At 35.1% G+C, this 16,531-nt stretch overlaps 1 protein-coding gene across 7 annotated transcripts in view; it reads left to right on the top strand.

Moving 5' to 3' along the window:
* Positions 1–16,531, top strand: part of Gtdc1 (glycosyltransferase like domain containing 1) — a 369,864-nt gene that overhangs the window by 294,177 nt on the left and 59,156 nt on the right. For all 7 annotated transcript variants that reach the window (XM_033757214.1, XM_033757211.1, XM_033757212.1 and 4 more), the window contains one exon: positions 9,834–10,184. In XM_033757214.1, coding sequence (XP_033613105.1) covers positions 9,834–10,184 — 351 coding nt within the window. The remainder of the gene's footprint in view (positions 1–9,833; positions 10,185–16,531) is intronic.

Genomic DNA, 16,531 nt, shown 5'->3' with positions numbered 1-16,531 from the left:
GAAACAATATTTTAGGGTGGAAAATAAAAACCTCCTCTGCAAATAATATTGAATTGCACAATAATGTTTAGCACATCCTGAAGCAGGAACATGGACTGTTGTAATATGTACCCAACTGAAATGCTCTCTTTTCAAAGGTTAGAAGAGGAAGAATCAGCCATATAATGTTTAAATATCTTCTAATTCTTTTTCCTGTAAGAGCAGAGATTTGAGTTTGAGTGAACAGTTTAAATACATGCTGGTTACCTAATAGTTTTAAGTACTTGTTTATATCTTAGAATTTATGAAACTGATGAGTTTTTAAGTGGTATCAATTAGATTCACTGGCATGCTAAGCAATACATAAAAGTGAATTTCCACATGTTCTTTACCAAAATAAAGGAAGAAACTGAAAATGGGAAAGATATTAAGATTTTTTTGGGGGGGTAGATTTTGAGACAGGGTCTTGCTTTGTAATTCAGGCTGGCCCTGAACTCACTATGTAGCTGAGGCTGGCCTTAAACTCACTGCACTCCTTCTGCCTCAGCCTCCCAAGTGCTGGGATACAGGTGTGTACCAACACACCTGGTTCAAGATATTCAGATTTTGAAATATAAAAATCCAACGTACGTCTAATGGGGGGTCCAGAAGGAAAAATTAGAGAAAATATATGAAGCAACATTCAAAGAGATTTCTCTATGAAATTTTCAGAGATTAAAAAATTAATAATTCTCAGAATAGATACATGTATTTACTTTAAAAGTTTAGACAGAACAAAAGAAGATTTATAAGAAAAATCAAAAAATTTTCCCCAGTACTGTAAGATTCATATCTTCCTCAGACTACCACTTACAAAATTTTTCATAATTTATATTATTGAATTTGTAAATATGAGATATCTATTGACTTTCCACTACTGAGAATGATGATATAGCTAGCTCTCTTGTAATATACAAAGTCATATACATATACACTTTTTCTAACTTTTCAACATGACTATATCTCAACTTTTTTGTTGAGCAAATATTATGGGTTTATATAATTATTATCATGTAAAAAGTGTTTCTTGCTGAGCCTCATTGCATTCTGTGATTAGATTTTCTTTCCTAAATAACTCTTCGTTTTTCATGGAGGTAAATATTGCTTTGGCTCTTTCGGCTTGGTTTCTATGTCTCTATCACAATTAATTCCCAAGGTCTTTCATTGGCACCAATTCATATTCATAATATGCTCAGCCACATCAGTAAATCTTTCATTCCTGGGTGTTTTCTTGGATACCACCTTTCTGAAGACTGTGCATCTCCTGCTCCTGTTTGTTTTGATTGCTTCAAGACCTTTGAGTCAACTGTGCCCTGGAATCTTCCTCATCATTGCTTTATTTTTCCTTCTAATGGAGCACATCTACCAGTATCTCCTTGGAAAAGGATACTTGAGACCTGAAATCTTTAACAACTTTCATTTCTGAGCCTTACTAAAGCCTTCCTCACTGCTGGTTGACATTTGGCTGAGTATTGGACTCTTATGGAAAACCATTTCCCGCTTTTAAGTTGAGATCATGTCACATTGTTTTCTACCTTTTGAACTTCTCTTGAAGTCTGATTCTCATTTATTTCTGACAACTTCATGTGACTCTCCTTATTCCTTTCCCTGGAAAGTATTAATTAGGATCTTCCTTTGCATCCTATTATTCTGTAATTACTGGATGACTCTACTTAGGTTGGATTTTCCTTCTTTTGCTGAACATTCAGTCTAGCAAGGATGGATCTAGCAAAGATGGCTGTAGGTTTGATAAACATTTGTTCTGACAATGCATACGTTAGCTTTTCTTATTATACATTTATAAAGACTAAATTTTTGGAAATGATATTTTTGGAAGGAGTATATCCTAAAGGAGTTTTATAAAACTGAATAAGATAAACTGCTTACATGAGGAAACAGTTAAATTAACATTGTATACAAGCCAAAACACTGGAAATTAAGAGAGAATGGGGAATTGAGGTGTAACTATTTAAGAAAAATAATACTAATCACATATACTATGTTGCCAGAAGAAGCCATGCAAACAAGTGGTATAGGTAAGGTTATCTGGAAAATGTTAGATTTTTCAGAATAATTTGTAGAAGTGGTGGTAGAAAATAAAAGGGAGTGGGAGCAGTGTTTCTTTATGATTGACTGTATATCCTGGCTGTTTAAAGGAGAGACAAAAGGAAATCATGAATGTTTAAAACGGGAGAGAGAGCCAGTATTTCTCTTTTTGTGACTGTCTTCCATGGAAGATTCTGTCTTCACAGTCTCATGTCTGGCACAGAAATGGCTAATGTGGTCAGTCTGATAACCACAAACTTTTTTTCAGTTTTAGGCTGCATTTTCTCAGCCCAATGAGTAGGAGCATTTGCTTGTTCATTGTAATGCCTATGGATCCTGTTTTCCTATCTTATCGTGAGTTCTTCATTACCCATGCAAGATGTTTTTGCCGAGTATCCTGTCACAGATTGCTGTCAATATTTCATGTTGGCTTTGAAAGTTAGTACCATGGGAGACAAAATTTGGTTGAGGCACCAAACGACAAACATCAAAATGGCATGGCCTAAGCAGCCACGGTGAAGGGTGTCTGTTCCTCCATAGTATTTGTACTGGCTACATGTGGATTGTGACTGGCTCGTCTGTGATTTGAGTTTATTCAAGTAACATTCTGTCAGGAGGTTCTTTCTGAAAAAGCCTTCATAAACATGTGCCACCTATTTTATGAATATTAGCCCTCAGCCATCATCAGTAAAGAAGAGCATGCAGCCATACTCCAACCAACCAACCGGCCAGGCCTGTCTGTCTTTCTCTTTAGTGCTGTGGCTTCCAAACATGCGGTTTTAATTACAGTGTATTTCCTTGTTCATGATTCCTTCATTTAGTAAAAGATAGTGTGGCAGGAGGTATAGTCAGTTGCATTTGAAATGCTGTGTCAAGATTTTTACTTTTATATTTTATAGGTTTATATAAATCTGCTCACCATATAATTGATATATTAAACACATGTGGGATAACATGATTTTTTAATTATCTTTGCTATTTGCTTATGTGGCTAAATTCTAAAAATGTTAATTTTGTAATTAATTTCCAACACATTGTTTGGTAACCATGAATAGTTCTTGTTATAAGTCACCCAAAGCCTTAGATCACTGAATTGTCTGAATGTGTCTTTCCAGATAGTTTTGGAAAAGTTATTTATTTTTGATTTTTTGCATCCATTCTTCTGAGTTTGGTTTTTATCCAGAAATCACTTTGAGAGAAGCGGTTGATATTTTTGCTGCTGTCCTGTGTATTAGCCTTGAACCATATCTTCTTCCATCACGTTTTTCATGGATCCTCCTGATTTCTTTCAGACCTCCTTCTGTTTTTTAATATGTCACACTGGTTTATAGCCTCTGTTTGGGTTTCATTCCTTTCTCCAGTGAATGCATTTTCTCATTCCTTCTGCCATCTCCTATACAAAATATGTCACCACCCTTGTGGCTGCCCAGTGCTTTTCAGACACTGGCTGTGACCTCCTTGAGCATTTCCCAGATGAATGTTTGTTGACCATTAGTTCTTAAGCGGCCTCTCTGGGGAGGTTTCCTGTTCCATAAAGTGTTAGATTTGGGAAACAATAATTATATCCCTATCATAAAGTAGGTATACAATAAATATTTATTGAATAAATAAATAAGAGTGAATGAATGGGCATATTTATAGTAGACAGTAGCATGAACTTTAAAAATTTATTTAATGAAGAAATGTTTAATATGTTTATCCCAGCCTGTCCTATCCTCATTTTCATACAGTACATTCCCTGGTGCACCACCTACATGTGTCCCATGGAATTAGTGTTGCCCTAAACACACTTTGTGAAATGCAGACTTGAAGAATACTGTACCGTGGCCATAGTGCTCCTCCCTCCTGCAAACCAGAACTGCATCCAGCTAAGCTTCACACATCCTCTTGCTCTTTGCCCCCAGAATGCAGGCCATTTTTCTTTTTTTCAGCTATTAACCCTTTCCTGTCTCTTCATTGATTCACATTTGGAATAACCTTTGATCAGTTACACACATTGTCTTTCTCTTTAATCATCCTCCAATTTGCATCAGTTTTTGTTACCTGCTGTCTTTCAAATCTTTTTTTTTTTTTTTTTTGGTACCAGGGATCAAACTCAGGGCCTTGTACTCTCAAGGCAGGCAAAAACTCTACTGAGCTAAATCCCAGCCCTCAAGTCTGTTTTGAGACGCACAGCTACTCATAATTTCTGCTTTGACTTTTATCCATGGACGTATAGTCTTTCCAAAAAAATGTATACATCAGGAAAGAAAAAATATATAAATATTTTAATACTAAATTTATTGAGACATCATGAGATTAATACAAGTTACCTTTGGCCTCTAAATTATAAGAGGTGCTCAAAGTGGTGGCCATTAGCTTCTAGATATTTATTAGAATGGCAAACTGCTGAAGTGTGTATACTTTTTTTTGGCAGATTCTATATTTATATTTGTATTTTTGGCAGACTCTATTTACTGTTTTATTTATTCTATGGGTTGAGTACTAAGTACTTTTTATTAAAACCTCACAGAAAGACAATTGTGAACAGTGTGTCCCACCGTGAATACTTTTCAGACATGACATTCTTTTCAACAACACAGGAATTGCTTTAACTTTGTTGCCTTCTTGACTGCCCCTATTAATCAACTACACATCCTCTAGTCTCTCTCAAACCTAGCATAAATAAACTAAGGTGCCTAGAGTTTCCTTTGCTAACCATCTATCTATCTGAGCATCATTTAAAATTTCCCTCATGCCTAATATTTTCCTATAAGACATTTGACTGTTTCTACAACTCTAGGCTTGTGTATGCGGACATGTAAAAGGCATGAGAAAGTAATGCAAATTTAGGTCTAGAGGGGACTTGTCTCACATGTGTCTTTAAACGTTGCCTAGTGTAGCCGTGGGGTTTTGTGGCAGCATCTCTGGAACCATATTGGAGGACAGAAGTGAAGAAGAAGAGATTTAAGAGGAGGGGCAGCAAGAGTGAGCCTCTTTCTGCTGCACATCCTGGCTGTTGGCTGGAAAAAATTGGAGACAGGATTTCCTTGGCTAGTTATAAGAAAATACTATATGGTAATTGGAACATTTCTAAAAAGCCTAAGCAAATTCTCATGGCTCTTATGAGAGATATGGGGGCAGAGAGTAAGGTGGGCAGTAATATTTCTTTAACAGGACTGGGGATGTAGCTCAGCAGTGCTGTGCGTGCCTGGCAAGCACAAGGTCCTGGTTCAATTTCTGGTACTGGATAAACAAACAAACAAATACTTCTTTAACAAACAAAAGTGAGAGGATCTGTAAAAGGCAACCCTAACATATGCTCCAAAAGGCAGCAGCATCCTGCTTTTCTTCTGAGTCTCTCTTTTCACTTTCACATCTTACCTCAGGACCTTTTCTCATTAGCACCTTCACCAGAGTTGGAGCTGGAGAAGAGAAAGGAAGTGTTCAGACATGTGCCTATTTGCATAACTACTTCACTGAGTTAAAGCCAGGACAGCACAAACATTCCATCCAGGTCCATGAAAAAGCCAGTTTTCATCAATTTTGATGGTATTATTTTCTTTTTTAGCATAGAACTTTTATTGGCAGCCTTCTCTTAACTGTACATTATAAATAGTGTCTGATTAAGAATGTTCTGGATGGGTTAATTAGTGTGGTGACTATTACTAGAAAACTGCTTGTTAGTATTATGCCTATTTGATCTTGGTATTGATGTGAAGTAATTGACCATAGAGCTACATTTAGAAAAGCTGAAATGAACTTTTTTTAAATTACTATTATGGCAATAAATTGTTTATATTAAACATGTCTATGAAAATGTGAGTTTCATGGCATAGAATAGACTGTGTGGGATGGTGGGTAAGGTTTGTTTTGTTTTGTTTTGTTTTGTTTTCAGAAATGTTAACATATTTGTCCAAGCTTCTTGAAGACTAGCTCTGTTGAAACAAAGTAGTAAGAAATTATTTCACTTCCTGCCTTTGCTATTGCTGCACAATATGTACAAATCAAAGTGTTTTAGACTCCCCCCAACTAAAGGAGGTACCCTGTTAGATTCAGATAATTGCCTAATGCTTCTTTTGGTAGCAGTCACTATAATAAATAGACCATTAAAGAAAAATCTGAAGAGATATTATAAACAAGGGAAGCATAGCTTATAACCACCTTCTTTCAAGTACTGAATTGTTATCTATATTATCTGCTGGTACTTTGTCCAGTTCCATTATTAAGTTTCCCTAGCTGTCACATATCCATAGGGAATTTATTCGATGAGCTATAAATTATACCATCAGGGAATTTTTTCTTGAAATTCAGCTTAAATTTTCCCATTCTTAATTTCATTCCATTACTCCTAGTTATACCCCCTTGTACCAGGCTAAATAATTATCCATTTTCCTTGGAGGCTTCTATTATGTACCCCTCTAGTTGTCACTTCACTAGGCTATTCATATTTAGCTCCTTTAATCTGTCCTCATAAATCAGTTCTTCCATTGCCTTAATCATTATTACTGCTCTTTTAAGAACTCTCTAATTTTCAAACATATAGAGTTCTAGGATGCTCCTGATGAAATCAGCGTTCATACAATGTTCTGTTCTGCAGACCCATTTCTTCCCTCCCTTTGCAATAGGATTCTACACTAAGTGACATCAGTTTGCTGTGTCAAATCAGCACTTGCTCATCTTGTCAGATTCAGGATGATTTTTCACTGTTTCCAACTTCATACAAGATTTATTCTGATTTTTTTAAATTTTGTGGAATTTGTAACCCATTTTGTTTCCTGCCCCTATTTGTTTTCTGCATCTTTTCATGTGCTTATTCACTACCACCTATCAAGTCAGCCATCCACAACCTGTGTTAACATGGGAATTTAGTCATCTTTGAAAACATTTAAGAAATGTGTTGAATAAAAGCAGACCTAGCACCTTGCCCAGAGCTAAATTCCTTGTCAGTTACCAATTTCCATTGTTTACAACCCTTTAGCCAATCTCCCATCTCTTTTAATTTGTAGTTTTGCTCACATGCTGGCCAATAAAAATGGATTTTATGAGTAAGATAGGTCATGAAGTTGTTTTCTAAAACGAAGATATGTTGTTTCACTGCCCTTGATTTTTTTTTTAAATTGTGAATCCTTTTTGCACTAAGTATAATTTTGTTAAAATTCTCTTTAAGCTTGCCTGGCATACTTTATCTGACATTAACAAATGGTTTGTTTGTTTGCTTTATTGTTGTTTTCTAGATATGTACAGATGTTCTTTCTCTTAACATTTGTTCTGTTTGGGAGAAGCTGAAGATGTTGACATAGTCATTTTCTTTTTTACCTATTGTGGTGATAAACTAAAACTTAAAAGATTTTTTTTTTTTTTTGAGACAGGGTTTCATTGTATAGCCAAAGCTATCCTAGAACTCTCTATGTAGCCCAGGCTGGTCTTGAACTCAGCTCAAGGATCCTGCCTCTGTCTGCCTAATGCCACACTTACAGGCATGCACCACTAAGCTCAGCTTTTTTGTATTTTGAGGCAGAGCCTTCCCAAATCACTCAGGTTAGACCCAAATTTTTGATACTCCTACCATAGCCTTCAAAATAGTTAGAATTACAGGTGTGTGTAAAACTTTCCTTTTAGCTCTTTAGAATCCCCTCGGTATTTGAAGTTTGTTTTAGGAAAGCTCATTTGCCCCCTTAATAATTTTAGACCTGTGAGATCTGCAGGTACAATCTGTAAATACCCACTTTTTTCCCTATTTTAAATCAACGATTGATTTATTATTTTATTACGTAATGTTTAAGGGGCCAATTCCATTCTTTCTGTTTTATGTCTGTATTGCAATTGTCTATTTATTGCTTGGGGGTTCATATTTTCAGTTGATTTTTCTCCCACTATTTAAAATAAGAATAGACATTTAAAGGGCTTTATGAGACAAACATAGAAGCTCTGAAACCAAATTTTCTGACCCTGGAGTGTGCATGGCATAGTACATACAGCCAAAGGCCTAGTTTCCAGTTCACAGGGATTCCCCACTGTTCACTAGTGTTACTTATCATCCTTCAGTAATGCTCCCTGCCTGTGAACACAAGGACTCTGGTCCTGTAGTTGACTTCTTAAACCCTGTATCTACTTCTGCTCACTTCACTTGAAATAGAAACCTGCCCTAACGCTTTAGTGACACAACTTCTTTTATTCCACATCTGCCACCCAAATTTATTTCCAGTTCCATTTCTCCCTTCTCAATTCAGCTTTACAGAAAATTTAGGCTTTTCTCTTTTACTTGACCCCCCACTTACGCACACATACATACCAAGAATCCTGCCATTAATAATATCAGATGTTATTATTTTTTCCCATTCCTGTTTTTCAAGACTTTATTTTTGTAAAATCCTGTTTCCTTTCTTAGCAACTGTCTCTGACTATTCCTATGTCCTCAGGAACCGAAACTTTCTTTGAGATTTCTGGCCATGCTACAACACAGAGACTTTAAGAGACTCCGTGGGAGTAGCCATTGCCCTAGGACAAGACTATTGCTGTAACACCTTTCCATGTTTTATATCTTTACACATTCTTTGAGGATTCTTGATTCATTTCCATTATTCTCTCAAATTGTCTTTCTACTCTTCCAAATGTTACTTATTGCCCTCCTTCATGGTTTCTTCCTTCTTGGCCCCAAATGCATGTATTCTCCATTTTTCACTTACTCAACAGTTCAAACAAAGGCCAAATCCCTCAATGGGCCTCATGAACTCTAAGAGAGCACTTGGTCATGTGGCCCAGTCTACCCCTCCAGTCTCACATATCAGCCTCTTTGGATTGTGTGTCATTCCCAGAAGAGTTCAGGTTTCTGCATATCCATTTCCTTTGATCCCACTGTTCCCTCAATCCAGACTTTCCCCACCTTTGAATATCCTTGCATTAAAACCTTTCAAGACTTTACTGATCCTCTAGATAGGATTAATTTATTCTTCACTTGAGTTGGAAAAGTTGGAATGTCCATTGTAGATACGGTATATTCCAATATAGGTTAGTTACCTGTTTATACATCTCTCTCCCACTCTGTTCTAAGCACTCTTTATTTTCTCCCCAATAGATGGAGAACTCCTTAAGAGATCCTGTGTTTGCATGTATAGCTCACAGATTTTAGGCTATATTTGAATTTTTAAAGATTTTATTTGTATTCCCTATTAATAAGTAATGGATCCTGAGTAACAGTCAGTAAGTAACAGATATCAAATACATATTGCACCATAACAAAGCATGATAGGAAGTAGGCGAAAAATTATAATGAAATGGCTATAAAAATATATTTCATAAAAGCAGTAACAAGATCATTTTAACAAGAAGTATGCAGAGGTGTCCAGGAATGCAAAATAATCTTGTGAGAAGTAGCAAAGGTAGTCAAGGAAATTCCAAATATTTTTATAGGATAATTAACATGTGGCTTGAAAACAAGCACTGGACTTGATAACATAAAATGAAAATGCAAAAAAATGAGTGAGAAAAGAATGATAAATTATCTCAGTAGTATTATGTTTAATTGTATGTGCAGCAGTGCAGGGTTTTTATCCACAGAAACTCTTTGGAAACCATTTAAAAATAGTCTTGTCTAATTTCAAACCTTTGAACCATCTCTCAGTGGCTAATACCTGTTGAACCTTTTCTAAAATTTTTGTTAGGACATCTTCATTTTTTTTTATCGCAGCTTTATATCCAGTTATCATGTCCTTATAGAAAGGTAAGGGTAATTTTACTTTTTTTTTTTTTTTTACTAAAAGCATATTCCATTCCCTTTTTTGTAACAGATTCATGCCCAAGCACAAAATAACCCATTTAAAGAAGATGCTCAGCCTTAAAGGAAATGGCAGTGCTGTGCTATCCATGGCCCTTCTTTCACAGCCGGAGCAGAAAAACCCTGAGAATTTATTGGAGAATTTTAATTCAGTGGACAGTGTATACTCTGACCTTCATATTGCACAGAACAACCTGGATAACTCATCAATACAAGGGTCAGACTTGAAACTTGCAAGCTCCTCAGATAATTCAAGATCTCATCATGAAGAAAATATACAACATCTGACTCTTAATTACTTTGACAGTTTGGGTGGAGTTGATGATCAGCAAAGACCATTGCACATTGTCTGGCCTCATAGGTGGTAAGTCAAGACATGCAACTGAGTAAAAACTAGTAATAGAAAATATATTCTGATGACTGATTTGCTGTCCTTCTAGCTTTAGAGAAAGATCATTTTAATGTAATAGTACTAATATAGTGAAAGATGGTAATACTCAAATATCTTTATGTTAATTATTTTGTGTTGAAAATTTGAATTAAGATAATAACTATTTGCAGTGATTTGCTCAACTAACAGTAGTAGCCAGACACTCAGAAATTCAAATCTTGTTAAAGACAGTTTCAATGGATAAGATGCCATTTTAGTTATACACACATGCATTCATATTACCACAAGACAATTTTATATGCATGGATTGGTAAATCAGTATTACCATTAAAATAAGAACAATTTCTATTATTTACACCTGCTTTGACCAGTGTCAATGAGATGGCTTTGTTTTACGTTTACTTGTCATAATATAGATCAGTACATTTGAAACCATTTCCCTTCTCCCAAATGTCTCAGAATTGTGCTAAGCAAAATACCATCTAGGTGGATCTTTTCTAAATAGAAAAAATCAACTGCAGCATATAATCTCACCAAATATAAACTCATAAATTTAACCCTGGTTTCTATAAATTAGGATTTTTAAAAGGTAAAATGTCTGATAATCTGATGTTAGACATGAACATTTTAATCTAGTTTTCATTCCTCCCAGTTAGTTTAATCTGCATGTGGCCTGATTAGAGTTCACTTCCACCACAGATTATGGTCTTTTTATTGCAGAAATCCTGAGCTTATCATTAGGTCAGATTTTCTTAGAGCAACTGTTTGCAGGTGAAGTAATAAGCACACCACACCGGCTGGGCAAAGCTCCTTTGCCGAGGATTTGACTTTCAGCACACTGAAACTCCAGAGTCCTCCCAGCTGATCTGCAGCATCTGGTACCTAAAGGGATTTTTATCTTTGATTTTAAATATATGAACATAAAATTTAGGGATTGAAAGTTGATGTGGAATCTGTCTTAGATTTGTTAATCGTCACACTTCCAGCATATCCTTTCTAAGGGAGTAACATTTATTTGTAAATCCTATTTTATTTAGAATGTGATAGTGTTCGTATCTTTTACATTATTTTTAAATGTAGTGGATCTGGATAAGATCAACCTGCTTGAAGGTAAAATACTTGTCCTCATTTACTCCCTTCTGAAAGCTTTTTCTTTTATTCCACTAATTTTGGTTGTCTCTGAACTAATATTTATTGCAAGAAAATCTGTTCTAAAAAGTTTGGATCTGGTTTATCATAAAATTGTTAAATAATTTATAGACTGTTGTTACTAAACAGTGATATGGAGGATAGAGAGAGAACCGTGTTATTTAATACTTTGCACAAAATAAGAAAAAGCTATGTTAATAAAACTAACAATATTAAATTGAATAATTCCCTCTCTTCCTTTTTATATTTTTGCTTTAATTTAATTTAATTGCCTAAAGTTAGTTGCTTAAAGAGATGCAGCATTATGTTTGTGCACATTCTTATTGTTAAAGCTAAATTATTTTTAATTTGGAGAAGAGGGAAAAAAGCCACATCAGCAAGAGTAAATGCCAAAATATAAAAGTAACACATTCATCCTTACGGGTAATATAGTAGAACATTGGAAACTTGGAGGTTGCCAGACACATAGCTAACATTAGGGCTAATTTTGAAAATCTAGCGTGCAGTCAATTTTACTGATGCCTGGGGACATACAAGGTAGAAGCTGACAAGAGAACTAATTTTGTTTGGGTTATTTACTGCTATGCATCATCCTCGGGTTCCCGCCTGACACACAGCTATATGAAGGGGGATATTATCACACACTAAAAATTTATGTTGACATTCGATATTTGTTCAATATGTCAGCAGTATTACTTTCATAATCAAAAGAGTAAGAAAAAGAGAAAAGAAAAGCACTTTATGCTCATATAGATATATCTTTTTAATAACAGTCTATAAGGTTAATATAGTTTACCTTTGAGAGTATACAATGAAAACAAGCAGGGTTAGGAGGGGAAATGACAGAAAGCATCAACTCGAGCTGTTTGTTTGCCATTACCTAAGCGAGCCATGTCAGCTCTCTGGCCCGCGTCTGATAGCTATTTGTTGTACAGAGAGCACAGCATAAAAAAAATATCAAACTCTTAATACTATTGTGTGCCCATAACCATCTGTCACTGCTAGCCTGGAGATGAGAGGAAGATTACGAGGAATAAACACTGAGCCGCCGAGCATTGGTAAAGCCTTCGGGCAAAAAACTCTTGTGGGGACATCAAAGACATTCTAATTCCGAGGCAGTCAAGGATTACAGTGTGTAACCTGTGCTGACAACAGATAAATGACTGGCAATATTGTGCCAGAGCTGTTGGGTCCTGCATGGAGTACTGATGATGATGATGATGATGTTATCTTGCAGAATGGACTCTGCTGGGATAATTTTATGATAAAACACTTTTTTCAAATGCCACTGGGTCTAGGCAGACATTTACTAGCTACAGGGGTAGCAATCAGTTTCTTCAAAATTTACTGTTCTAAGCCCATTAGAGTTCCAGCACAGCAAGACTCTTCAATGAAAATCTAAAACGCCTATATTTTCTTTAGGAGAATATATGCAAATGTTGTGAGCTGAACTCCTACCCTTTAGTAGTAGATGCTTTATCATCTGATTTATGTAAATTTGCTCATAAAAATACAGTCTATTTTTAATTGGTGAATATGAATTAGAAAATTAAGATTCTGGTTCAGTATTCATCAAACATCCCCAGCTACAAGCACACATTTATTTATAACCCTAATCATATGGGTAGAAATCATATCATTGACCAGTCAGTACGAATTGTATTCTAAAGGAAGTGACCAGGATTGTATAGCTGATGCAGCTCTCTTAGTTTGTTCCTCATCCGCCTTTACCCTTTACATTCCCTTTTCAGTACTGTGAGTTACTTTAGCTCCCTGCTCAGAGGTGGCTTTTCTTTTTAGCACCCTGCAAGAAGTTTTTCAGGCTGTTGCGTTTGTGCTGTGTCCACATGTGTTTTTGGGAGACAAAGTGTTTCAGGAGAGGGTAGTGCATCAAGGGTTGTTTCCCCTGTAAACATGAAGGAGAAGTGGACACTGGAGAGGGCTGGAGGGTTCTTAGACTCTGTCATTACGTTGCCTAACAAAACAAAAATAAAACCCTCCTCCTTATCATAAAAAATATGCCCATGAAATCATGCTGTTGTGGTAGTCAACTCTAAAAATGAAGTGATTCTGACCTCATTGTGTTCATTCCACACTGGGATCATGAATGGTTTAAAATATAGTGTTAGCCTCTAACATATCTTGTACTAAGTCAACCAAATGTAGAGCTTACTTGCGAGGATATGTATCAGATTCAAAAGTGACATTTTCGTTCCACCGCCTGACTTGCAAGCGCAAGGACCCGAGTTCAATCCCCAGTACCAAAAGTGACATTTTCTAGGAGATGCTTTCTGGCTTTAAATCTGTGTTAAAGTGTCTGTGTTTGAGAATAGGCCCTTAAATGCAAGGTTCGCCCCCCTCTCTTCAGTCTTTCCGAATCTGGGCTTGTCAAGGATTATAGGAGCAACCTGTGCTGACAGTAAATAAATAACTGACAGTATTTTAACAGAGTTGCTGGGTTCTCTGCAAAGTAATTTGTTTCCTACTTTCTATCCAGTCTTTAATGCTTTGTTACAAACATCTATGCAAGACATGGTTAATAGAAATGAGTTATAGAGAAAGATCTGTTAAAAATGCTTGTTTTTAAACTGTTTTATTTCCAAATATAGTACTAACCTTGAAATATTGCACCAGTTTCCAGACTTTATGTAAATGTTCTCTACATTGATTAGGGCCAACATACACACTGCTGGATGGTCAGAAAAAATAAGTGTAGAAAGTATTGAAAACTAACACTCTCAAGGCCATGGCTCTCAACTGTTTGATATAAAGACTCTTTCATAATCTTAAAAAATAATTGTTTATTGGAATTTTACCTATCAATATTTACTGTATTAGGAATGAAAATTAGGGAGAAAGTTTTATATCTACATTAAATCATCTTAAAATAACAATGAAGAATCAAATATGTATTAATATAAATTAGATATTTTTATTAAAATAACTTTTTCTGAAACAAAAAATAATACAGAGGTGTGACATTATTTCAAATATTTGTACATACGAAATATCTAAGTGGAGGAGAATTTAATTCTTACATCTCTTTCAGTATTCAGTCTGTTACAATATGCTGTTTTGGTAGAAGTTTATAAAAAAAAATCACACCTCACAAAGAAATGTTGTTGGAAAAGGAAGGAATGTTCCAGTGGCCTATTCTAGTTATCGTAAATGTTCTTCTTTGATACTGAACCAAAACTTGACAAGGAGTTTCTTTAAGAGTAGTTGAAGTGTGGGCTCTCATACCACTTTAATGTGTTCTCCATGCTGTTACTTGCACTTTGAATGGCTTTTGTAGCATCATGAATTGATCACTTGGAAAAATAATAGGCCCACCAAATGATGCAGATGTTTTAAATGTTGACACAGTTCATTGTCTGGTTTCAAAAAAATAACATTTGTTAATATAACCATAGTATAGATATAGTTTTTTTTTCAAAATTGTAATGGCTACTTAAAAGTTGAAACTTAGACTTACAAGATATATCAGCTGTTCCCTATGAAGTGACAGGTTCACATGGTTAATATCTAAGAAAATGTCTGCCAAATACTCAGATCTGACCAACCATCTTTTGTGTATCATCTTTTCTTTCATCTATACTTAGGATTTCAGGAAGAAGACACTTTACCTCACAATTTAAGTAATGATACAAATTCTTTACTTCAAGAAAAACATTGTATCCTGATATGCAATAAATATGCCTTAATGTAATATATTTCCTGTTTTATCACAAAGAATATTAAAAGATATCTATTAAAGAGATGAAACTAGTCACTTTTACTACTTCCTCAAGGACATTCATAAGTAAAACAGACTTCAACTGCAAGTGCAGGTAGTGAAAATAGGATGTGCACTACTTCACTTTGCTGTCATCACCTTGAATTCTGCTGTGGCACACAGTTTTACCCTTACGTGCTTATATGCATTGCAAAAAAAGGCAAATAGCATCCTATTATTATAACATAGTTTGCTTTGCAAATCTCCTTCAAAGAATCCTGAACAATGCCAGAAATTCACAGATTGTGTGATTACTCTGCAAATTTCTCTTAAATGTGACCGATGATCATATATATAAAAATATGCCTGCCACAAGCCATTGGAATTGCCTATTTTTTTAGTTCTCATAGATTAAAGCCTATTGCCCTGAATGTTAATATACCACATTACAATTTTTGGTTTCACTTGATAGCAAACAAGTATTCATCATATATGAAAAAACTCTCTCAAACCAAATATAATTTGTTTCAGTCTAGGCTCATAGTTAGAAAATCATAGGATAACAATCTGTGATGTAAGAAATTCTGTTCTGATCTTAAAAACTCAGTGACTGGCCCCTAGTTAAGTGTATTCTTGTTAAGAAAAATATGAGTGGGCTATAAGATATGTTAAGGAGTTTGAAATTATTAGAATTTCTATAGTTGTAAGTTGGACTATGACTTTCTTATTTGATCTGTGGGAAAACTATCAAAGCTTTTCATTTAAAGTTCAAAGACTTCTTGTGATGTATATAGTATTTGCAGCATTTTCAGTGAAATAGCAATAAATTGATGTATGAAAACTCGATTAGAATTTGGAAAGGCAAGGTCCAGTTTTGCATACATAAATACATATTTGAAGTGTGCTTAGATGACTTTCTAAAATGAAGCATGTACCCTAATATTGAAAGATTGTGACATCTATATTTTTAGAAACTTTGATGAATTCTACCTAAAATTAAATAATAGTATAAAATGGAAAATTATGCTTTATGACTTGGTAGTAAAATAAATTACTCTTTCTTATTCTTTGACTCTGTGAGGTTTAAAAATACAGCTTTGAAAGCAAAATTGATGACTGCTTTCTAAAAGGATGTGTGTTGATGATTGCATGATAAGACTTTTGGTCCAAAATAAACTTACGTTGGTTTTCTCATTGCCAAGATAACTTAGGGAGCATTTGATGAGAAGGCTGTCTTAAACCTTCCAGGCTTTACTGGTCATTACCTTATAATAGAATACATTTGATATCAGTCTTTGGGTGTTGTGCCAAGATGCTAAAAAAAAAAGGCACAGTACCAATATTTGGACACTAACATTCTGTGTTCCATATCAGTATAGTATATCTTCTGGTATTTTTTTAAGAGAAAAATGATCTTCACAGAAAATTAGTTCTAGGAAAGATGGTCATGTGGTCT

This window comes from Fukomys damarensis, unplaced genomic scaffold (assembly GCF_012274545.1).
Source record: "Fukomys damarensis isolate Sample0158 unplaced genomic scaffold, DMR_v1.0_HiC HiC_scaffold_29, whole genome shotgun sequence".
In the NCBI taxonomy this organism is placed as follows: Eukaryota; Metazoa; Chordata; class Mammalia; order Rodentia; family Bathyergidae; genus Fukomys; species Fukomys damarensis.
This window is presented reverse-complemented; position numbering and strand designations above follow the sequence as displayed.